A 23,346-nucleotide genomic window follows, 5' to 3' on the forward strand; every position below is an offset into this window, starting at 1 on the left:
AGCATGTCAGTTTGGTTAGCCCCAGCATTCTGAGAAATAGGATCCTACATAGAAAAATAAATCACTTAAATGAATATAAGCAACAAAAGAAAACATGTTGTTACCCAAGTATTCCTTTATCGTTGTCTTGAGCTGGAATGGACAGATAATATACCACAGCATTTCACAAGAGCAGGAAATTGAGCTGCTGTGGTTATACTGTAAGAGGAAATGAGACTTGCCTCGTTAGCCTTCAAGCGTTAGCTTTAAAGAGGTGAGAAAATGCATTCTAAAATGCAGTCAGATAATTTACTCTTACGGGATTTAAATAAGTGCAAATTCATAGTCAGCAGGTCCAAGTGGTAAATGTTCAATATTGCACTGCCTCAAGCTGCAAGTGAACTGTGGCTGACCTCTCTCGCAACTTGTCTGCACACAAAAACAGGGAGAAGACCAGGATAAACCTTTGATCCCCATTTGCTAAGTGCCATGAGCATTCCCTCTGCCTGCCCCACTCCCCCTACCACAGAAGAATTTGCAAACATGCAGCTGTCCTGGTTTAGTTCAGGAAAACATTTCAAGGTTGGGTCTTCCATAATTTGTCTAGTGTGTGGTCATTCTGCTACTCTGTGAAATGTGCTCGACTACTATGCACACAAGTAATCCAAACAGCTGATTTTGACCTACAAAGCTTTAAACGGCTCAGGACCTCAAAGTTCATATGGAGCTATGAAGACCATGAGAACATCTTTGTGTCCCTCTCCACAAGAGGTCTGGAGGGTGACAACATGAGAATGGGCCTTTTCTGCAGTGGCTCCCCGTTTGTGGAATGCTCTCTCCAGGGAGGTTAGGCTGGTACCTTCATTATACACCGTTAGGTGCCAGGCAAAAACATTTCTCTTCAACCAGACCTTGGGCTGATTAACATCCTATTCACTTTTAAATATATTTGTGGGAGTGGATGGGGGGGTTATTGGGGGTTTTTGTTGCTGCTCTTGTTTTTATCATGTATTTTGTGTTTTTATCTTGTATTTTTATGTTGTGAACAGCCCTGAGGTCTACAGATGAAGGGTGGTATGCAAATTTAATAAACAAATAAACAGGCATTCTCAATGGCTACCCTAGAACTATGGAACTCCCTTCCACTAAACACTAGCATAGATAAATGCCAGAAACCTCTATCACAAAAGTGCTGTAGAATTTGATCTGGCTGCCCTAAACAGTCAAGAGCCAATTGTGTTTTAGGGTGATTTTGAAAAATCTGGTTTTTACATAGGCTGAGATCTAGAGATAGATAAGTATCTGCTCCACACGTGCTTCCTCCTGGACACATGTTGGTACTTTATATGCCAGCAGTAGTATCAGCTGGGTATTTTAATTTGTAGGTTTTATTATATTTATTAAAAGGTAAAGGTACTCCTGACCGTTAGGTCCAGTCGCGGACGACTCTGGGGTTGCGCGCTCATCTCGCTCTATAGGTCGAGGGAGCCAGCATTTGTCCGCAGACAGCTTCCAGGTCATGTGGTCAACATGACTAAGCCGCTTCTGGCGAACCAGAGCAGCGCACGGAAACACTGTTTACCTTCCTGCCAGAGCAGTTCCTATTTATCTACTTGGACTTGCACGTGCTTTTGAACTGCTAGGTGGGCAGGAGCAGGGACCGAACAACGGGAGCTCACCCCATCGCAGGGATTCGAACTGCCGACCTTCTGATCGGCAAGCCCAAGAGGCTCAGTGGTTTAGACCACAACGCCACCCGCGTCCCATTTTATATTTATTATGTAAAACAAATACACTAAATCTAATTCATTCCAAGTACCGCTTGGCACCATGAGGGCAAAGGAACAGCCTAACTAACCATTAGTTAGGATAGCTAAATGAATCTTCCTTGTCCAGAGGCAGTATTCCAGATGCTGGGGGCAAACATGAGGTTATCTTAATGTCCTGCTTATTATCATCCTGGAGACATCCAGGCCTCATTTTCAGTAAGCATCTTGACAACATGACTTTCTAGATCTGAACATGCCCCAGATTTTAGCCATTGGTTTTGCAAGCTTTTTTTTTTTTAATGAACCCTTAGTATGTGGATGCGGGTCTAAAGTTAAGTTCATAAAACTACATTTAAGTGCACATTTGTTACAGAAACAAGCTGAACTAATGAGGTAATTTGTTAGCAGTCAAGTGGCATGCAAACAGACACAGGAACCAGTGTCCCAATGTAAAAGAGAGAAGAGAGGGCTTTGAACAAGAAAAAAGGCTGCATTAGAAGCAGCACCAGATTACTCAGATAAGACTGAAGTCTATTGTGTAGTTTCTCTTTTTTTTCAGGCCATGACATGAGTAATGTAGGTATTCACAGAGCCGGCATACAATTGCTCTTATTAATAGGACAGATACTACATTAATACAGCATTTCCCATGCCTCATAACCTCTTCCTGAATTGTAAAGGAAGCACAACACACTCATACAGGATACCTACAATATTTGAAAAATCCCATCAAATATTGAAATGTGTTCCCATTCGGCTGGTCCAATGTTCTTGGCATGAACAGAAATGCTCAATGCTGCCTTGTGCTGTTTCATTTACATGTCTGAAATGCATTTGCAAACTTCTTGCATGTGAAACTAAAGAATGGGCAGCCTGCCAGCATGCCACCATTCAGCTAGGCTGTTTTCACTTGGAAATGATGTGATGTGGCTGCAAACAAGAAAAAGCTCATCTATTGTGTCCAACCCTACACAAAATGTTTGCGTTCCCTTGCTCTATAGTTCTCCTTCCTGAGTGGCCGATAAGAAGTCATTAGCTATGCTATAGCTAGTTCTCACCAGCGCAGCATTCTGACCCTTACTGAGCTGTGCATTCAGGCAAGCAAAAAACCCTAAAGAAAAACAAAGAGTTCTGTTCCCATCCATCTATAGAGGGAATCTCACAGACATTCCATTATGCACTTCCCACTGACCTTCGTCATCCAGAAAAGTTTGATTTGGAGGGGGAAGGGGAAGGCGCAGAGAAGAGACAAGGCCATTGTATTTCTGAGCCTTTTGTCAAGTTTGCTAGCCTACTGCTGGGCACAACTTTAATGCTCATATGTTGTTTAGCTTCTCCACCACCACCAGTAACACAATTAAGCTTTGTTCTGACCAAGAATGTAATTTATTCTGATTAATATATGGATGCTGATTAAATGACCAAACATAAGGGGGGAATCAGGCATTCATTTTAATTAAGCCTATAAATAGTAACAACAGACAGAGGAGTTCTGAGACTCAACTTGCAGGACACTTCTAAGCAATTATTTAGAATTAAGTCCCATTAAGTCCAGTACTTCCTTGTAAGCAGGGCTCAGGGTTGCAGACGTAGACCGAGGTCCTGACAAAATCTATGAGCAATCTTGCTGAACTCTGACCTAAAGTCCAAAGCTGGCAAATAACAGGACTGTGTCCCTTCAGATCCAGATACGGTGCTTTCAAACAGATTGTAAGTCTTGTTCTTGTTGAGCCAAACCACAGACAAAATGTACTCATAGTCAACACAGATTCTGTTCTTTTTTTAGAAAAGTGTTGATCTCCTGCAGGCTCTCAATCCATCTGTATTCAAAAGAAGGGTTTTAAAGTTAGTTTTTGCAGTCAGTCAAGATTGTTGCTGTTTTTGTAACTAAAAACTATTCCAAGCAGCAGAAGTGTTGTTGTAGTGTTTTTTTCGGGGGGGGGGGGGGAGATTATCCAATAATAAATTAAACAGAACTACAAGTTTCCAAAACTTTTTTTTAAATGTCAACACTGTTTGAGGTGGGATCCAAAAAGTAGCCCATAGTTTTCTTGCTGTTAGTGCATATAAAACAACTCTATAGATAACATAATATTTCACATTAGCCAGCAACCGTCCAATTTTCAAGTAATCTGATTTACCTTCCAGAAAATTCTGAAATGATTATTATCTATCAAACTTATTACAGTGGTGCCTCACAAGACGAAATTAATTCGTTCCGCAAGTTTTTTCTTCTTGCAAGTTTTTCGTCTTGCGAAGCACGGTTTCCCATAGGAATGCATTGAAAATCAATCAATGCGTTCCTATGGAAACCGCCTTCAGACCAGGTCCGGGGACAGTCTGTCCCCCGACCTCTTCTGAAGGCTGGGGGGGGGCAAGGGCTTTTCTTCCCACCCCCAGCATTTTAAAAAAACCTGGGACAGCGGAGGACTTCTCCGCTGTCCGGGGCGATCTTAAAATGCTGGCGGGCGGCAGCGAAGCCTTCGGCAGCGAAGCCTTTCTTCTTGCGAAGCAAGCCCATAGGGAAATTCATCTTGCGAAGCAACTCGCAAACGGAAAACCCTTTTGTCTTGCGGGTTTTCCGTCTTGCGAGGCATTCGTCTTGCGGGGCACCACTGTAGTTGTTTTTCATTACAAAATCTCAATGCATTTACAACAAAAAATTAATAACATACATTAAAGTCAGCATAAGCTACAATGCACCAAAATCTAAAACTGATTCATATTTTTGAAAAAAGGACTAAAACATCACACCCACTGACAAAGGCCAGACATAATTAAAAACCAAAGGCTTGATGGGAAAGTATTGTTTTTGCCTACCACCTAAAGATAAGTAATGTGACTGCCTGGAGAGAATATACCATAAGTGGGGAGCTATTGCTGAGAAGTATTTTTCTCATGTCTGCACTCTCCGCATCTCCCTTGGAGGGAACACATGGCAGAAGGGCTTCAAATCAATGTGCCAGGTGAGAAGTAATGGAGCTATTTTATTAGTTTTTCTTCCTCCGGCAAAGAGGGAACAGGAACCATAGCTATAGAGGGGTGCAAGCCAATACACTACTTTCAGAAATGTATTTACTGTTTTATTCCAAACATGGATTTCAAAGCATGATTTTCTGCCACTCAGCTATGCACCTAAGCAGAGTTTGCAAACTGGTGCTTTAGAGATAAACCCCCAGCTTGATTTATATTTTACAAAGTTCTAAGCCTTTGAAAACATTTAATTGCTGTAGTTAAATATTATGCACATCACCATACCTTTGGAATGGTCAGGGGAGATAACACAAGTAATAAAAACAGCTAATAGTTTTAAAATTGCATCACTCAAGTGTTCTATTTGAGTAAATTATGTATTTGGAGCCAGAAGAATTTAAAAAACAAACTTAACAACTAATCCAGTTTTACTTTTAGGGCTATTCTTATTTTTCTCATGGGAACCATGGAATAGTTAGTGCACCTTACCTGTTCATTGAGAAGCCATAGACAATTCTATTTTATTGCTTTTTCTTCTTGTACTTTTCCTGTTTTGTCACTATCTGCATCACCCTTAAAAAGACATCACAGACTGAAGTTTTAATAATTTTTTATCAAAACAATTTGCCTCCACAAAATAAAGTATTTGATTTTAAGATTCCATATTCTTTGGGCATATACCATTTCTAGAAGATGATCTAATGTTAGTTTCTCCTCAGTATGTATTTTGGGGTCCTTTACTGAAACAAATAGATTGAAGGCCATCATCACTAACAAATCCATGGATTTCAAGGGGCCCTACAGCGAGGCAGATACCATCAACTGAAATTAACATGTTGAAGTAGTTTAACCAAAAGGAACAAGAGAGGAATGAGGTTAGGAAAGGATATGATGCAATTAACAGCAGAAGGATACAAGAACTTGAAAAATGTCACTGACATCTCTGAAACGTAACTACAATTTTGACTGATGGAATGTAGAGGATTGTAGCCTATTTCTGCAACAAACTACTGCATAAACACGCAAACCTGAAGAATGAGCAGCATACTATGTAAAAGATTCAAATGGCATATTACATGGTATCTCCCATTAAACATAATTTAAGAGCAGCAGTAGCATGCTGCTTGAATCCCAAACCTATAAGAGCATGGCATTTCTAGTAGTGTACTGCATTTCCTAATTATGAGTATATGAAGGTAGGAACAACCAGTGTTAGAAACTGAGATATGAAAGCAAGGAGCTAAATGTCACTTTAAACCTAGGCTTTGGGCGCAACAATGGAATATCTAGGCACACTTTTTTATAACAAGGATACAAAGCTGAAAATGAATGAACTGCAGCTAAAATCTTATGTTCATTTTTCACATGGTCTAGTCTTCCTCTGAAGGCTGAAAAAAACAAAGCCATGCTTCCCCAGCCCACCCCCCTAATATTCTTTAAAGGGTCTCTTCTCCAGTCTTCAGAGAGTAGCTGAAAGTGGGGAGGCAGAAAAAGGTCCTCTTTTCCTTCCACTCCGCAGTTTTAATCTGAAATCTTAGGTACAGCACTGCGCCCAGAGCTCAGAAACTGCTTGGGCTAATGAAAATCCCTTTCGCAAAACACGCCTGGAACAATGGGAGTTTCAAACTCTGGGAGCAACAGCATGGTACTTGAAACTATGGGACTAATTGGACTTATCCCTGCACAGCTCTGGTTCTCTAAAAGGATGAGGAGAATAGCACAGAAACAAAGAACACAGCAATTCAAACAAAACAGCCAAGAACAGAGATACACCTACAGCACAACAAACTCTCAAATGTCATACCTTGTCACTGGCTTTTGCAGATTTTTTCTTTTTGGGAGGATCTTTCCAGAGAGATTCTATATTTATGTAGGCTTGGAGACTCCAGTCGTACAGCTGAGAACCAGTTACCTTTCAGAAATCAGAGATTTCATAACAGTCAAATTAACATCCACTTGAAACACTGTGTATTTTTATTTTTAGGTTTTTTTTAAAAAAAAACTTTACAAACATTTATGAAGTGCTAGTTTAATTACTTTTATAGCCATAGGCCATTACAGCAAAATATTGACCCAGCCCAATAACGGCAGGGAAGATCAATTGCTATCCATGCAGTACAGGCCTAGAGCCCTCTGAACAAGGACAACATCAGTTCTATGAGCTTAATCAAACTACTGTAACAATGCAACAGCTATTCACAAGTACCAACTTTTTTAAAAAGCTGTTCTTGCAAGAAAAATGTCAGTGCTAAAGATATTGGCAGATTAAGTTGGTTTATGTAAGGAAATTTCCCAGTCTCCTTCTCCCCCCGCCCCAACACAGTAGCACCCCCGACAAAGGAGGAGATTCAGGGATCTTCTTGAGCAATGCAGTAAACTTCCCAAAATAACTAAAATTAGCTAATGAAAGAAAACGCTCCTGTACCCTGCTCCTCACAGCAACCCCACCCCACACTGCCAAGGCAGTCTTTTTAGAGGTTTCTAAGGGATGTGGTGGTACATGTGGTGGCAAACTTTACATTTATGAAGTTCCTTTATTCAATTTATTTAACTGGATCACATCCAGTAAAAAGGTAAAGGACCCCCGGACAGTTAAGTCCAGTCAAAGGCGACTATGGGATGCGGTGCTCATGTCGCTTCAGGCTGAGGGAACCGGTGTCCACATACAGCTTTCTGGGTCATGTGGCCAGCAGGACTAAACCGCTTCTGGCACAATGGAACACCATGACGGAAACCACATAAGCTGTATAAGAAAGCCAGCCTTACAAAATGCAGAGATTGTCTAGAAAAATACTTAAAGAAGCATATGATAACTACTAGTTATCCTTAAAGAAAGGTCAAAGATAAATCTAGAAAACATCTGCTCAAAACTTCAGCTGCAAAAAATGATATGCAAGAACCCTGATTAATCATTAACTTAAGGCTAAGCCACCAGCTTGTAAACAAACTGTGCTGTGCTCCATCTGTACTCCACGTCTTTGTACTTCAAAGCATATTACTTTCAGTACTCATTCCGTATAGCATTGTTTTACGCTTCAAACACACTAAAATGTGGGACTTAATTGCTTCAAATACACTTGAGAGGGATGGGTTTACACCAGTGCCCCCCAGGGGGTACTCAAGGGTACGCAGTACCGGCACATCTTTTGTCATTGTTGTTAAAAAGTGTGACACTTACAGTGACAACTTCAAGGTGAGCACCAGCACCTATTTTTCTAGGGAAAAAGCACTGCTTTACACAGTTAGAGAGGGCCTCAAAAACAGCTGCTTCTTCAGCTTTACTTATGATAAGGAGGATAACCTCACCATTTTCAGTGGATGAGAGTGATTTATTTCACATGAACAAACAATCACAAGGATTCACTCAACCAGGAGACAGTTTTAAGAAAAATACATACCTAGGACTATTCTACGAATTCTAAGGCAATCCTGAGGGGAATACAAGTGTGGAAACAAGACTTTTGACCACTGATAATTCATACAGCAACACCTTAAAACCTGCCTAGCTGACACAAAGACACCAAAAGAAGTAGACTACCCTATGTTGTGTCATTCTGGTGTTTTAGACTGCATGTATTAGTAATGCAGGCTTTTGTAAGAAATAAGCTGTGCTTGCCTTTAAAACAAAGTACAGTGGTACCTCGGTTTACAAACTTAATCAGTTCCGGAAGTCCGTTCTTAAACCAAAACCATTCTTAAACCGAGGCACGCTTTCCCTAATGAGGCCTCCCACTGCCGGTGCCCTTCCACCATTCAGCTTCCATTCTTAGACGGAGGTAAAGCTCTCAAACTGGGACGCTATTTCCGGTTTTGTGGAGTTTGTAAACCGAATCGTTCTTAAACCGGACTGTTCTTAAACCGAGGTACCACTGTACATACAACAGCAGATGAGCATTTGCTATTTGCAAGCCATATTTACAGCTGTACAAATAGGAACTGTGTGATTTCCCACAGTACTAACCTTGGCAAGGGTAATGGCTTGCTGCGGGTAGTAGAGAGCGGCACCAATCCCCATGAAGCTTGCTGGATACACCAACCTCTTTATTTTGGAACCTGCGCCAAAGAATATATAGTACTTCTCACAATGTCTGTATCCAACAAATGATGTGCTGAACAAGGTGATCCACACATTATAACACGATTTTTTCAGCCAGCCTAAGCTATCAAAATGGCACAGTATTTTGTTATAGGTACCTGCCCTTTTGACAGAAAGTAGATCTGGAGGAGAGTGTTTAAGCGATGGGATCTGATTAGACATAATAGTTTAGTGGGATAGAATTTGTGTAGTGGATTAGAATTTGAAGATCATAATTGCAAAGAACATAGATATACTGACGACTAAAGAACTCAAGCCTGGCTTCCAAGCCTTTAGCAGATCCTGCCCACATAATTCCAAATTCTTCTCTACAATTATGAGGATTCCACACATTAAAAAGATACAGTTAAATCTCCATTGCACATCAATATTTATGTCAATGAAAGAGAAAATTATCACATAGAATTTGAAGAGGGGAATTGTAAACTATCACATACCTCTAGCCACAAACAAGCCAACAATACCAGCAAAACCTATGACACCAAGCCTTGGATAAAATCCTGGAGGTGGGCTTTTGAGAAGTTCGTAGCCTTCTAAAATAAAAATCAGACCACAGCATATTACACTAGTATGTATATACTTTCATAATTTCAATTAAATTTAAAAGTATTATTTGCACTTATATTTCCAACTACAAATAATTGGTTACAACTACAAGCAAGTTTTAATATCCACTTATAACCCACATTTCCTCCAAGGAGCTCAGGATAGCATACATAGCTTCCCCACATTTTATTCTCAAAATAATTCTATGAGGTGGGTTAGGATGAGAGGCAATGTGGGGATTTGAACCTGGCTCTACCCAGCTTTTTAGTACCTGTCGCACACCTTTATCAAGCCAGATTTTATTTTGCAAAATGAATCTGAAGGTTCTGTGAATATAATCATATACGCTGTTATACTTACTAAAAAAAAATAATGTACTCACTTCTAATTTGTATAAATAGGGGATGGGTGAATTTTTGGGAATGTGGCTGTGCAAGGTTGCCAAGGTCAGGGAAAACAAGATCCAGTTGCACACAGCTAAAAACAGGACTTTGTTTTAAGAATAACATCAGATTAAGGAAAAACAACATTCCTTGGGGGATGAAACTGCATGTTCCAGAACAACAGTTCCAATTTGCCTAGACCCTAAAGGCACTATGATAAGGACAGAGATTATGGCCTTTGAGTCATGTAGTCAGAACAGACCTTGAAACCCTGAAACCTAGAAGAATTCAGATGGGGATCTGAAAGATACTGCAAGAATCTTGCAAGCTCAAGAAACATTCCAAGTTGATGTTGCAATCCAAAGAATATCTGCAATCAAGACTATGTCACATAACCAAAAGATTGAGCTAAGAGTATAAGAATTAAAAGGAAAGTTCTAAGAGTAGCAATTTGCCCAAAAGATCTCTGCGGAACTCCAGTGAGCACTATGGAGCTTCCACCTTGTCCTCTTTGTGCTACTAGAATGGACATCTAGTTAGGCAAAGAAACAATCTCTGGGAACCATTCTTGCAGAGCAAATTTGAATGTGCCGCTTCATTGAGAGTTCTTGAGTAAATGAAATTAATACTTTCAAAAATCGGAACCAATGCTTTAGTATCTGTGCACTTCATAGGAAGTTCTTAAGCAGAGGTCGGGTGGCCAACTGTCAGGGATGCTTTAGATGAGATTCCTGCATTGCAAGGGGTTGGACAAGATGACCTTAGGATTCCTTCCAATTCTACAATGCTATGATTCAGAAATGTACAATTATTTACCATTTACCATTTTCTGACCCTATCTGGTATCAAACAGGATATACAGCAATAAGGGACGATTCCTCAGGGTGTAGCTTATCAGATTCCTTTAATGTGCAGTTTTCTCCACCCTTTAAAAATACATTTGCAATAAGCATTCTGTTCTGTTGTACAAAGCACAGGACTGCCTTTCTATCATCCATGGTTAGTTAGCTGCGCCCTGGGATTGACAAGCATTTATGAACTAAGCCCCAGAACAGTGGGCCAGAGTAATTGGGAACTGGTACTCTGAAGTTAGATCAAGGTACAGTATAAAGTGATAAATATTCTCTCTTCCATTTCTCTACATTTTTAAAAAGCAAATGTAATCTAAATGAAGAGTTTTTGAGAACTTCAATTTTGGCTGGTCCTAATGAAAGTACTGCCCAACGGTGGATTTTGTCATTCTTTCTGTTTTTTAAATCATTTAAACAGTTTGAGAGAGAGAAAAAGAATAGGATTCTTTTAGCTTAAGGATTTTTATTTTTTAATGACATACACGGACAGGTAGTATATAACTATACTGTTTCCAGTAGGGGCAAATGACACAGAGTGGGGGAGCTAGCAAGAAAATGGCATGGAGGGAAGCGTTAGAAACCATAGTTCCCATAGTTCATTTTTGTAAAAAGATCATTACAGACAACTCCATGTTAATGTCTAATTTGATCCTCAGTGATGTTATCTAAATAAATATCCTTTTGTTTTACATAACCTATTCACTATTAGCTTATGGTTCAAAGTCCAAAGTGCATTATGCCCCTGAAGAGATGAATTTTGAGATCTTTTGTTTTGCACTTTCACTGAATCCTTTCTTGTTTGACCATTATTTGAAACAGCATAAGGAAGACCTTTGTTTCGTTTCTAATAGGTCTCTTATCTTCTTATAACCACATTGTTCCGAGCCTAATAGGCTCCAATAAAACCAAATACATTGCAGCAAATAAATATGCAGCAATTAACTGGTGCCTCGCCTCACTGTACAGCCAAGATGGAGAAATACAATGCACATCTAGAAAGTCATGACAATAAAGAACAGAAACATTTCCTTGTTTAAACAGGAAATGCTGAAAAGACAGGGGTTCCTTTACAGAGAGAAAGAGAACCCAAGGCTGCATATCTTCTAATGTTTCAGTATAGGTATAGGAGCATAAAAACCTATTATTTCAACATAGCCTTAACACAGAATTCAGGTATCTTGTTGCCCCCTAATGCTTCCCATCTCCCAGCCTTTCCATGTAGCATATCAGACCCATCATTGCCATAATGTTCTTGGAGAGGAGAGAATTAAGAGCTGCAGTGAAAAACTACAGTAAGCTGAGAAAAGTACATTCCCGCATAACTTAGGCAAAGATTTGAAAATTGCAGTAAAAAAGGTGGAAGCCTTTTGTGTTAATTATAATCAGCATACTGACAACAAAACAACCACTGTAATGGGCTCAGTATGACTAGGGCCCCACAGGATCTCATTATGGGTAACCTTTGGTGTGATGTGCCTATAATAAATGAGACCTTTAAGAGGGCAGAAATAAGCAGCTTACATGGCTAGTTTCCCCTTGAGCAGAATGAGGCAACTGCTTTAGCAATGTTCAATACGGCTGCAATTATACAGATTATGCAGAACTGTTTTAATAATCTTGCTACTACTTAACCACATCTGATTTAGTTGTAGGAACTATCAATGGATCTTACCTCTGCCATATTCAGCTGCTTTTTCTACTTTGGGCATGGCTTTGTCAGAAAAACCCTAGAGATGGGAACAACAGTGATAATTGCTACTGTTTTTCATCAAAGAAGATCACGAAGCCATTTGTAAGCACCTAGTGGCATTACAGGTATTCCAAAGCAATTTAAAATGGTTTCTATATAGATCATATCTCTATATACCGTATTATACTGTGTCGTAGGCTACCCAGTAACACCAGGCTTGATATAGAATGTCTACCACACAAACAAGAAGGAATGTAAGCTCGTGATTCCTCACTTCTAGGTGTCTCTAAATGGTCCTGTCATTGGTCCTGTACAATGGCCCTGTACAAGGCACACTCTAATCCAAACACTTGCCTTCTTGAGTGTTGCAAAATAATCTGCATGTGTGTGATTTGGGTCAGGGAGCAGACAAATGCACTAGCTCTAGCCTCTTCCTCTATTTCTGTAACCTTACAACTCATGGAAGCTCATGTCTCACTCTACTCATCAGACTGACCTCATGAGGAGGGGGAAGAGGAGCTCTCCATTCCCATATTTGAGGCAGCAATTCCTGAATCCTGACTGAGGTAGCTTCCCTCACTTCTCCCTTTTTCTGATATGGAAGGCAAGAGGAGACTTTAGGAAGTCAAAATGCTCAAATGTCCTGGCTGCTGCTTTCCGATTTCTTAGCCAGGGTGGGAACAAAGAAAGAGATCAAATCCCGCACAAGCACTACACAGTGCACCTCCCAGCCAGTGGTCTAGGGGGACAAGGCTAGTCCCCTAAATGTGTCCCATGCACCTCCTTCCCAAAGCCTTGGAAGCTTCTGCCCAGCTTAGGGTGGGAGGTGTGATGCTCACGGGTCCAAGAGCCATCCCAGCTTTGAGAAGGAGTCAGGAGGGCTCCAGCATCCTATCAGAACCCTGATGCCTCCTTCCCAAAGCCTGGGAAGCCTCTGCCCAGCTTAGGGAGGAAGGCACGATGTTCATGCATGCAACGTCAGGATGTCACAATGTCACACACATGATGTGCTGCCCCATCGCCCTTGCAAGCTGGTGCCTCTGGCTCCATCTGTTCCCCTACGAAAATTTTCATAGAGAAATCCCAATGAAAATCCTCGCTGTTATATATTTTACATAGCTGTTTATTTGTATATATTTTAAAATTTTATATATGGATGTTTTATGATGGCTTATACTTGTAATGCCTAATAAAGGTTTGACGAAGAAGAAGAAAAAATTCACCACATGTCATTGTTCCCAGTAATAGTCACAACCAGGAAGCAACATGGAAGTGGTACCAAGAATGGTGCCACAGCTGCAAATTAAACCAGAACAACCTGAACCACAAGCAGGATATTACTGGAACATGGCACGTGTCGGCTTAGTTTTTAAAGGTAGGTTAAAAAAACAGGGCTGTGCACAGCCCCATCAGCCCTGACCACAATCACCCGGTCTCAAATCAGGACACTCCATCCAGAACCACCCGCACCACCCTAGAACTGGCCCCAAAGTAGTTCAGGTGTAGGGCTTATGTTTATTTGGTTAAAAACAACAATACTAAAGCCTAATTAAACATACAGCCATGAGAGGCAGAGAAGGAAGCAGAGAGCAGGGGTGTCGATTTGGTGGGGCACTGCTTTATAAGTGCCCCACAAAAGCTGCTAGCAAAGGGGCACCCTGCAGGAAGAAAACTCTGGCAGTGGGCTCCAACCTTTTCCCTGGCTCAGGCCTTGACCGAATCCAGCGCATGACCCTGTTTTAAAAATCTGCCAGCACCACCAAATTGCAGGTGGTCTTGGGGGGGCCTAAAACCAGAGGGGTGTATGGAAGCTTCAGTAACAGGACTGGGAGATTAAAATGTAAATGCACTGGCCATTAGCTTATCTGGACTACAACCTGCTTGTGGAATTCTTATACTTGCATCTCCGCAATCTGAAATAATTAACAGTTAAAGCTTAGTCTCATTATGAATTTAAACTCTATAAAGTTCCTATTAACTTTATAACTTTATTAACTTTATTAACTCAGCTTACAACCCGAAAACTCCATTAAGAGAACTTCCTTCAACAAAGAACAAATTGGGCATTTTCAAGCACATTTGTTACAGGTGCTAAGTAACATGTGTTAACACCCAATTTGTGTCTGAAACCAAACAAAATCTAGGTCAGATAGCTTGTCAGGCAAATCTGTATTTAGAAAACGGTAGAATTACTTCAAGACAGCATATCCTGGCAAAATGATGATATGGGGACGTCTGTATCAACAGTTAGTATGCAAGAGAACTGGTTCTACTCATGGGAAGTTCTGGAATGAGATCTTCATGTTAATATGAATTCATCAGTTGCCAGGACTCTCAATGACATATTACATACTGCTATACCTGAAACCAGGCTGTGTATGGCTCCAAAGATTGCCGCACATAACAGATACCTTCCTCCAACTGTGTATGCGTATCTTCCACATACTTTGATTTTGGTGATGGACTAGTATAGAGTGAAAGCTGTGAACAACAGAAAACACAAAGTTACTTGCTATTGTCAAATTATTCTACAATAATAAACATTAAGTAGTACTGCATTACTTCAGGACATCAATGTGTATGCAGAATAATTGCACCCCAGAAAGAGGAACCTTCTTAATTAAGAATGGCCACATTGAAACTGGGTGCTGGCTAACCGAAAACAATTGTTTACAAAGACAACAGACTCTTACCTCATCAACTTTCAGTAAGTTATTTTTAGATGCATCACTCTCAGGAGCAGCGGCATAAACTTGTACAGCAAGGAAGCTTAAACTAGCAGGAGCAGCCATCAATTGCTTTACCTAAATATGATGAAAACATTTATATTTTATGGGCTCAAGTGGAATTATACTGCACATCCCATACGCCTAATATACATGCAGATAAAAAAGCCAGGTGTTTATCAGAAGTGTGTAGTTAGAGAACCCTGTCCACTGTTACCAATCTACATTTTTGTCAGTATTTCTGCATTTCTTGAGGATAGCATGTCAATAACATTTCTGTTTTCAGTTAAGCCTGAACTGGAGCACAGTGGAGGCAAATCAATATTTTCTGATAAGCTTCCACGGAAATCTAGCTTGAAAAGCTGTGCTTTCAATTCCTGACACTCAGCTGCCATCAGAAATAAAACTGTCCATCATTTCTGTAATTGTTTATTGTTATAAATAAATATTAATTACCAAAGAAGAGAACATACTAACCTTCAGAGGTTAGGGAAATTAGCTTCTTTGGAGATAATCTGTAAATACCAATACCAACATGTTTGCTCCAATAAATTTAGGAATGAGGCAAGATGAATAGAGCACACAAATTATATAAATGTCTGACGGCATAAGGACTACAAACAATTTGTATTGCTCTTCCAAGGATTTTAAGCCACCCATATTCAGAGCAATAGTCAGGCATCACTTAAAGAGAAAGAAAAGCAGTGTGTGCAGATCCTTGTTTGTCTAGATCCTTGTTTGTCTACCATAATAAATTGGGCGGGGGCATGGGGGAAAGAGAACACTTGGGAGACAAAGAAACTTTATGTGCACACTTGAGCTCCCACATGGCATTGATGAATCTGAGTGAACACTTCAAATAGAAATCATACTATCAGTAAGATGTTCTCTTAAAATAAACAGATGCCTAAAATAGAACAACACTTCAATCTTCATCAGGTTTTCTATGGTTGCCACCCAGCGCACTTTTATTTGGAATTAAGCACCACTGAAGTTGGGGAGGGGGAAATTTTCTGTAAACGTGCATATGATTACAATGTAGAACACAAAGCTCTGCAAATGCTGAGTACTGAAAATGGCCCAGAAAGTTTAATTTATACTTTTAACTGTTAATTCATAGACTATCTAGTATGCATAGTGTTTTATCACAAGGAAGGCATTTAATAGCCTCTATTTTACAACCATGTTCAAAACTACCATTGAATTATTTATTTTGTTCCACAAAATGTATTTACTTGATTGTACTGAAACCACAGCAGTTAAATTAGCAACGAAGATAGAATAACAAAGTCTTCAAATCCAAGAGCATATGCATTTTTCTTCCACAAATTGGTTAGGAATATGAATTATATCAAATACAGTTAAGTGAAAAAACAGGTCATGATTTTTTTGACAATTACATTGTTAATTAATATACAAAACACCTTTCTGTTTCACAAAGCTTGGTCCTATAGCTCCCCCTGTAGAAAGGCAGGATGTATAACCCTAGAAAACTAGCAACTACTGTACTGTATTTTCAAATACCTGAATATAAACTGAAACATTTAAGAAACATACAAATCAACAATGAATGCTCCTCTGATGAGGGATGAGTAGTTACTCCTATAACAGATCTGAAATAAGTTTCATTGTCCCTCTGTATCAGAAGCAAAACTTCACTCAGGTTTGTAGGCATTGTGAATTCTAATACAAATTACATGGCAGACCATCTTCCTTTAAAAAAAAAAAAAAGTTCCATATATTGTTTGCCCCTACAGTATCCCATGCAAAACAGCAAAAGCAAAGAGGCTTGTGGCAGCTTAAAAACCAACGGATTTATTATGGCATAATAAAACATCTGTGCATTACAGTTCACTTCATAATGAGTTACTTAATCTACCGGTATTCATATGTAAACATAGGCTCAGAAGTCCTACTGAATTCTATGGGGTTCACTCCACACGAAGTGGTGTTAGGACTGCAACCTCCATCTTTGAAGGTGATAAAGGATTCTCTGGTTGTGCTACAAACTAAGACTGCATCCCTACAGCCACTTACTTATCTGTAGGGATGGTATTTACCTCTGATTTTGACGTGTGCAGGATTGCACTATAAATGGCCCCTCTACAACACAAGACTACAATCCTAAACTCGCTTGGGAGTCAGCGCCATCAAAATGCATACGATTTAGTCATTTTAAAAAGCCTGCTAGGAACTCTGCTAAGAAATGAACACCGACAGGGGAACATCATCACTGGGTTTTTTTTATCACCATATGCGTACAGTGGTACCTCGGGTTAAGAACTTAATTCGTTCTAGAGATCCGTTCTTAACCTGAAACTGTTCTTAACCTGAAGCACCACTTTAGCTAATGGGGTCTCCTGCTGCCGCTGTCGCACGATTTCTGTTCTCATCCTGAAGCAAAGTTCTTAACCTGAAGCACTATTTCTGGGTTAGCGGAGTCTGTAACCTGAAGCGTATGTAACCTGAGGTACCACTGCATTTAGATTCTTTTCTAAATGGGAGAGAAGAGGTGATTTGCGCGAGGGCTGAAATACGAGTTGAACTCCGTATTGCATTGGCCCAACATCGAGAGGGCTCCCTATGTGTACGGGCGGAGGATTCGGAATTAGAAGAGCAGTTCACTCTCCGGTCCGCCTCGCTCCTCACCCCCACCCCACCCCGCGGAGCCCAAACGGCAACACAAAAGACAAAACTGAAGAGGGCGGGGCTGCTAACACCAGCGCGTGCAAACCTCCGTCTACACCCCCTTTTTTAAAAAACCGCCGCGATTGACCGGCATGTTTCCATGGCAACCGCGCGGTAATAAGAGCGCGGCACCGACCGTAACAGAGCAAGGGCGCGCGCGCGCGCACACAAACAGTTCGAAAGTCGCGCTCGGCGAAACAGAGCCGGGGCGGGGGGCGGAGGAAGAGAAAGAAAACTAACCACAGTGATATCGTTCAATTCCCTCCTCAAGAACTACCGGTGAAACTTTCTCACCTTGAACATGCCGAGGACAGCGCCGCTGCTGGAGTGCGGCGCGACGGCAATGACGCACAAACGACGCGCCGCGGACGGACGCCAGAGAGGCACCAGCGCGACACGAGGGAAGGGGGAGGAGAGACGTCGCGCGCGATTGGTGGGCGGTGCCCAACTTGGCTTCCGGTCGCGTTGTGCGTCCCTGTTGCTAGGCGACCGGCGAAAGGAGTTCGACTGCGGCGCCTGCGGGCTGTTGAGTCGAGGATGGCCACGATCTGGAGCAGGAGCTCTCACCTGGCAGGATCCAAGAGTGACAGCAGAGTAAAGCGGAGGTAAGGGCGTCGGATAAGCTGGGAGCAGTGGCGTAGCGTGGGGGGTGCAGAGGGGGGCCGGCCGCACCGGGCGCAACATCTGGGGGGGGGCGCGCTCGCACTCGCAGCTCTCTGCCCCTACTAAAATCCACGGGTTAGGGGGCGCAAATTACTTGCCTTGCCCCGGGTGCTGACAACCCACGCTACGCCACTGGCTAGGAGCCTGGCTCCGGGCTGAAAGTGGGCTATGCTTTTCCAATTCTACCGTGAATTTGTTAAGGACAGAGCAGAAGGAGGTGGCCGTGTGGGTTGGCACCTTTTCGCTTTTACCATCCGCATGTGAGGCAGGCGCTCAGTAAATGTAGCTTTCCCCACGTGCTGAATTTCCGCCTCACCCAACTCTTAAGGAAACGCGAAAGAAAACGATTTACACACATGTAAAAGCCGCTCTGAAAATGCTTTAAAAAAAAATACATTGAGTTTTTCATAAGGCTCATCATTACCACCTCGTGTCATGTTGTATATTGCACTTGAAACACGCTTAAAACGTTTTATTTGCAGCTGAGTCCCCTAGTCTAAGCATACCTCGGATTTAAGTCCCAACGGCCGGCTTCTGACGTGTTTGCAGGGGGAGCATAATGTAACACGTTGAAAAGTTTGTGCAAGGTGGAGAAAGCTAATCAATCTTTAAATATGAATATGGATCTGTGTGGAGTCTGGCCCCCAAACTACAAGGGTTGAACAAATAGAACAACTTGTTTTGTGAGCAGTTTTCTGAAGAATATATGTTCTTTTATGGCTCACAAACATTGGCCTGGAGAGCACAATTTAATCAATGTTGAAGGGTGCCACCTTTTTGATGGTCAGAAACCAGTACAGTGGTACCTCTGGTTACGTACTTAATTCGTTCAGGTGGTCCGTTCTTAACCTGAAACTGTTCCTAACCTGAGGTAGAGTTATCACTTTAGCTAATGGAGCTTCCCACTGCTGCCATGCCGCCGCTGCGTGATTTCTGATCTCATCCTGAAGCAAAGTTCTTAACCCGAGGTACTATTTCTGGGTTAGCGGAGTCTATAACCTGAAGCGTATGTAACCTGAAGCGTATGTAACCCGAGGTACCACTGTATTAGAAACAGAGATGTGACAGCTAGGAGCTAAATGGCACCTTAAACCCAGGTTATGGGGGCAAAAACAAAATGTTTAGGCGTGCTTTTTTATAACAAGAATACAAAGCTGTAAATGAATGAATTGCAGCTAAATCATGTTCATTTTTCACTTGGTCTAGTCCTTCCCCTGCCCACCCCCCTAATATTTTTAAGAGGGTCTCTTCTCCATCCTTCAGAGAGTAGCTGGAAGGGGAGGCAGAAAAAGGTCTTCCTTTCCTTCCACTCTGCAGGTTTAACCTGAATTCCTAGGTGCAGTACTGCGCCCAGAGCTCAAACTGCTTCCACTAATGAAATTCCCTGTTTCAAAATGCGTCTAGAACAATGGGAGTTTCAAACATTGTCAGAAACTTTGTGTCTGTAATAGCTGCAAAACAGAAAGCAACAGGGAAGCTCTTTCCAACATGTGGGTGCAGGCTGGCGCAGAGCTTGTATGAGGCCTGGGGGGTAAAGGTCTTCTTAGGGTAAAGTTATCAACTCAAACAGCATAAGTTTGGCAGGCCCCTGGCGGACCAGCGCTGGCTGTCATAGCTCTCTGAGGTCCAGAACAAGTGTACCCAGCTATGCACCCTTCCTCCCTGTATGGGCTTGTGGGGATTTATTTGATTTCTGGCAATAATTTTAAGTTCCAATCACTATAGTCTGGTGATTTGCAATTTATTCCACCAGGTCTCATCCTGACACAGCAGCAAAAACTATTCAGAAGGCGTGGTGGAGTCACACAAGGCTACGGTTGTATAGACTCATGAAACATACAATTCGGGCAGCGGTATGCTCTTGCATGTGGTTTGGGCTGACTAGATGTACTCCTATAGTTTAATGTGTCATTATAACTCTATTTTTAAAGTGGTTTCCCTTTGTATGGATGCATTGAGGAATAGAAACAAGCTCTGGCTTGCAAGGGGTATCCCTCAAGGTATCATGAATATATTTGTTTTATTTGTAACAGTACACACACAAATATTCCAAAGCCAGCAGGGACACAGGGATAATGCTTTCATGCTCTCTCTCACTGTTGGCAGTAGAAATCTGCTAACACAGAGGGGCTGGGCTGTGTGTTGTAAGAGGAAAGCCCACCAGAAAGTTGCTGCATCCTAAATTACTGAGCAGCAAGAATTGATTTTTGGCCATTTCTCCATCAGGATTAATTATTGCTCCTGAAAGTAAAACAGTACAAATTCAGAAGCTCAGAGGTGGGCCACAACTGGTTTAAGATTTTAAAGGTCTAACCAGCACAGTGAATTGAGGCCAGAAATAAATTGGTAACCAATGCAGAAGGCTACTATATTAGATAATATAATTGGAGTCAAAACCATAGTAGATGCATTTGTTTGAAGTTTGCCAACCATCTTCAGAGCAACTAAATATAGAGTGCATTACATTACCCTGTATGTGGTTGAAGCATGAGGCCAACCCCAGTTACTCTAGATTGCGCACAAGTTGGTGCACAAACTGAAGTTGTTAAAAAGCACTCCTGGCCATTGTTACCACCTGGTTATCCAGTGACCAGGCTGTGTCCAGAAGTACACACATACACACAAGCAATCTTCATTGCTCTTCATTACTCCCGGTCTTCCATGCCTTTCAAGCCAAATAAGCAAATAATGACCCATTACTTTTTTCTAATTTGTCTGAAGATGTGTTGGTTTGCTGCAGACCCTGTAATAGCCAATGCCTCAACATTCTAGTTGAAGTTAGACGTTGACGGGCACCTGTTCTTTTTCAGACTGAAAAGGTGACTAAATAAATGGGCCTTCAACAGAAAGTTGCAGTGTGCCATGTTCCTATTCAGGGTTCTAGTTAGCCATGCATTCTTCCTGCATACCTTATCCTCCAATTTTCCATTTCCATCCATATAGACTCTCAACATTCTGTGGTCACTGAGTTTATTTCTTATTTTGTTTTGGGGAGTAGTTGCTGTTTACAAGAGGGGTTGTCCTTAGAATTTTTCTTAAAAATAATTTCTACTTCTGTACATTGATGTTTGTTTAAAAATAGTTACACCAGGCAAGTTACAACAATATAAAATTACAAAATTAAAGTCAATTAAAACACTTCAGAGTTGGAGTCCTGCCCTTCCATAGCATGCTTATACTACCCTCTTCCTTTACTCCTGACCTGGGTTGTGACTGTAATATATTCTACCTTTACTATAAAATTGTTGCATTTCCGTGCACTCTTGTTTCCGTTACAGTGTTCCGTTGCGCCTGAAGCAGTTTAGTCATGTTGGCCACATGGCCCGGAAAGCTCTGTGGACAAACGCTGGCTCCCTCAGCCTAAAAGCGAGATGAGCACCGCAACCCTATAGTCACCTTAGACTGGACTTAACTGTCCAGGGGTCCTTTACTTTTTTTTACCTTCATATGTAAGGTACATTTTATTGTTATCTGCTCTAGAATTGTTATTCACAGTGAAGAGCAAGGTAGAGATTTTTTTTTGCTTTTTCTTGATTTTCCACACGACAAAAAAATTTACATTCCAACCTATTTATACAAATCCTTAAATTCCTAACAAAGAGTTATTTTGTTTAAGTCTTTTTCTTAATTTACAAATTCTTAATTTCTCCATATGACTTCCAACCTCCTCACTGAGGGTTCCTCCTTTTTTCTTTTTAATTATCACTGCTTCAGTATGCCTTATTTCTTTTGTTTTATCTCATATATACTTATTTATTTATTTTTTGCAAGATAGAGATATTTTAAATGCTGCTTTAAAACAAAGCTTGTTGAAAACTCTCTGAGCAGAACATATATTTATTTCAGGAGTACTGCATTACCCATGATATTTTGAAAAGAGTGTGTCCTTTGGAGGCTGAACTTCTTAAAGACCCTACTCTTACGTGCAGAGTTCGATTCAGGTAAAAGTACTACATTTCCATGCCTTGGTTTAATATATTTTGTTTAGTTTAACGGTCTCTTTCTTCACCTTTTAAATGTTACTATGTAGGGGTGATTCCAATGGAGTAAGTTTCTTCCAAAGAAGAGTAATTGAGAATGAATTGTTCCTATTGATAAATGAACAAATATATTATTCTACTTTGTGTGGCAGTAGCTTCATAAGAACAGTAGTATACAAGAATCATAAGCATCTCATAGTTATACTTTACTATGAAAAAACACCAATATAGACTCCTTCTGAGCAAGTGTATTTTTACTGATGACAGTAACTAAGGCTGCAGTCCTAAGTATATCTTTCTGCTTGATAAGCTGATTTTCAACATGCAGGAAGTGTAGGTAGGTAGGTAGGTAGGTAGGTAGATAGATAGATAGATAGATAGATAGGCATTTAGACAGCTTATAGTCTGAAATGATAGACTTTACCAAGTGATTTTACTGAACATATACATTTGATCTTATTTCCTTATAACTATGTCCTAGATTGTTGCCTTAAACACACTTGAGTCCCATCCATAGAGTTCCCTTGACTTGATAGCATTGGCAGAGCTGCTGTTAACAGAGGACAGCAAGAGATCTATTTTCACTACTTCCTCCCAAGATGTGCCAAGACTCACTGGTCAGCTATATGTTTAGCGCTGCAAATTTAATTCTAGTCCAGCGAGGCAAAATGTGTTCTCTGTTCCCAGCAGATAGAGATCCAGAAAGGAAAACATTTTACACACATAGGGTAGAATTCAATATGGTGCTAATTTGATCACTCTGTCAACGCAAGCATTTCATTTCTTTCGTCAGATAAATTTTTATTGGTTTTTCATTATACATACATATAAACATATACCGTATTGATTACATAATTTACATATATCATATAATTTACATATATATCAATGCAACCATTTCTTCCTTCATGCACTATTCTGGGGGTTCTACTAATCCAGAGCAGATTTGCGGGAAGAGGAGCGGAAAGCCCCACTGCAATATTGGGAATCCTTGCCCTGGCT

The 23,346-nt window shown here is 40.9% G+C and overlaps 2 protein-coding genes across 6 annotated transcripts in view; one reads left to right on the forward strand and one right to left on the reverse strand.

Moving 5' to 3' along the window:
* Nucleotides 1-18,095, reverse strand: APOO (apolipoprotein O). Of its 5 annotated transcripts, none has more exons than XM_081909013.1 (9): nucleotides 17,996-18,095; nucleotides 14,981-15,091; nucleotides 14,649-14,768; nucleotides 12,270-12,324; nucleotides 9,255-9,350; nucleotides 8,683-8,774; nucleotides 6,526-6,633; nucleotides 5,211-5,294; nucleotides 1-44 (listed from the first exon to the last, which is right to left on the reverse strand). In XM_081909013.1, the coding sequence occupies exons 1-8, from the start codon at nucleotides 18,002-18,004 to the stop codon at nucleotides 5,238-5,240; spliced, it is 648 nt and encodes a 215-aa protein (XP_081765139.1). In that variant the 5' UTR covers nucleotides 18,005-18,095; the 3' UTR covers nucleotides 1-44; nucleotides 5,211-5,237. The 5 variants fall into 5 exon arrangements, with proteins under 5 accessions (XP_081765139.1, XP_081765138.1, XP_081765137.1 ...); XM_081909012.1 differs by lacking the exon at nucleotides 1-44 and adding an exon at nucleotides 96-408; XM_081909011.1 differs by lacking the exon at nucleotides 1-44 and adding an exon at nucleotides 3,183-3,568.
* The window catches only part of LOC309368731 (uncharacterized protein CXorf58), a gene marked incomplete at its 5' end in the record, with an annotated part of 11,820 nt that continues 6,476 nt past the window's right edge, over nucleotides 18,003-23,346 (forward strand). The window contains 4 exon segments of the mRNA XM_081909010.1: nucleotides 18,003-18,093; nucleotides 18,096-18,306; nucleotides 20,118-20,217; nucleotides 22,211-22,305. Of these exon segments, the coding sequence (XP_081765136.1) occupies nucleotides 18,003-18,093; nucleotides 18,096-18,306; nucleotides 20,118-20,217; nucleotides 22,211-22,305 (497 nt within the window).

This window comes from Podarcis melisellensis (assembly GCF_964234715.1).
Source record: "Podarcis melisellensis genome assembly, chromosome: 4".
NCBI lineage: Eukaryota > Metazoa > Chordata > Lepidosauria > Squamata > Lacertidae > Podarcis > Podarcis melisellensis.

Bases quoted from the DNA above. Each gene is read 5' to 3' on its own strand.
- APOO (XM_081909013.1), bottom strand. The intron at 9,351-12,269 runs GTAAGATCCATT...TTTTTATTTTAG, and splicing joins AGCAGCTGAATATGGCAGAG to AAGGCTACGAACTTCTCAAA. The intron at 8,775-9,254 runs GTATGTGATAGT...TCTTTGGCGCAG, and splicing joins TGGCTTGTTTGTGGCTAGAG to GTTCCAAAATAAAGAGGTTG.